Below are 1155 nucleotides of genomic sequence, written 5' to 3' on the forward strand. Positions count from 1 at the left end.
AACGCTTTTTTCCGAGTTTTGTTGATGTAATTGACGCGTCAGGTGGTGTGAGTTCCAGGTGTGCGACACGATGGTGTGATACTGTGCTGTGACATGACCGCCACGCGTGGTCACCCTTTTCTTGTGCCGAGGACCTTTAAGACCTGCCATCTTAGCAACTTCCACACGCACAGTGCGGCGTTGTTACCTGCAGTCACCCTGTGGCACCCCACGCCCCCGGACCGAGTCCCCTCAGGACCGGAGGCGTGTAGCTTTGACCCGTCACCCTACGCCCGCCCCTCTGCCTCTGGAACCGCGACGCCATCCGTATCTGAGTCTGGTTGGTTTGGACTCCATGTTGTGAGTGGGACCACACGGCGTCTGCCTTTCTGGCCCGACTGACTTCCCTTAGTCGTCGTCATGGCTGCCGATCGCGTTCAAGCCCTGAGTCACACTGTCACGTGTGTCACGGTGACACCCTCGACTGTCCAGGGGCCCAGTCGGTCTCCATCACAACCCGAACCCACGAACGTCACCCCCAGAAGAGGGGCACTAAACCGGGGCTTGACAGCGGCTGTGACCTGCTCGGAGCCGCTGCCTCTTTGCTCTGTGTCGCACACCACGGAACTCCGCCGGCACCGACCGCCCCGGACGCCCCTGGACCGTGGGCCGTGTCCGCGGGCCGGCCGGCTCCCGTCGCTGGGACCGCCTAGGGGCCGAGTGCCGCTGCAGCACGAGGCGACTTGCTGACCGTGCGTGTGCTGTCTCTGCTCTTTCCTTGCCCAGCTTCTCTGAAGCAGAGCTTAGTGACACGAAGGTGCTCGCTGCTGCCCCGGCCGTGGCCAGCATGCTCCGGGTGCTCCACACTGTCCCCGCGGGCTGTCCTAGGTTAAGGTCCCTGCCACTACCCTAACACTCCCCCAGTTCCGACTCTAGACCGACCCGTTTAAGCTCTGGAAGGTGCAGTGCAGGCCCTGCCTCCTGTGCCGTGTCGCTTGTCATTTGAACGGAGGGGCGCGGCCCCGAGCCCGCGCCCTCACTGCCGCTCACGCTGTGTCCTGGCGTCTTCCAGGTTTTGATCCCGATCTCCCTGTACGTGTCCATCGAGATCGTCAAGGTGTGCCAGGTGTACCTCATCCACCAGGACGTGGAGCTGCATGACGCCGAGACAGGCTC

General features: G+C 62.9%; 1 protein-coding gene across 1 annotated transcript in view; it reads left to right on the forward strand.

Moving 5' to 3' along the window:
- Positions 1–1155, forward strand: part of ATP10A (ATPase phospholipid transporting 10A (putative)) — a gene marked incomplete at its 5' end in the record, with an annotated part of 71402 nt that overhangs the window by 34144 nt on the left and 36103 nt on the right. Inside the window, 2 exons of the mRNA XM_023523882.1 lie at positions 766–835; positions 1052–1151. Coding sequence (XP_023379650.1) covers positions 766–835; positions 1052–1151 — 170 coding nt within the window. The remainder of the gene's footprint in view (positions 1–765; positions 836–1051; positions 1152–1155) is intronic.

This window comes from Pteropus vampyrus, unplaced genomic scaffold (assembly GCF_000151845.1).
Source record: "Pteropus vampyrus isolate Shadow unplaced genomic scaffold, Pvam_2.0 Scaffold427, whole genome shotgun sequence".
In the NCBI taxonomy this organism is placed as follows: Eukaryota; Metazoa; Chordata; class Mammalia; order Chiroptera; family Pteropodidae; genus Pteropus; species Pteropus vampyrus.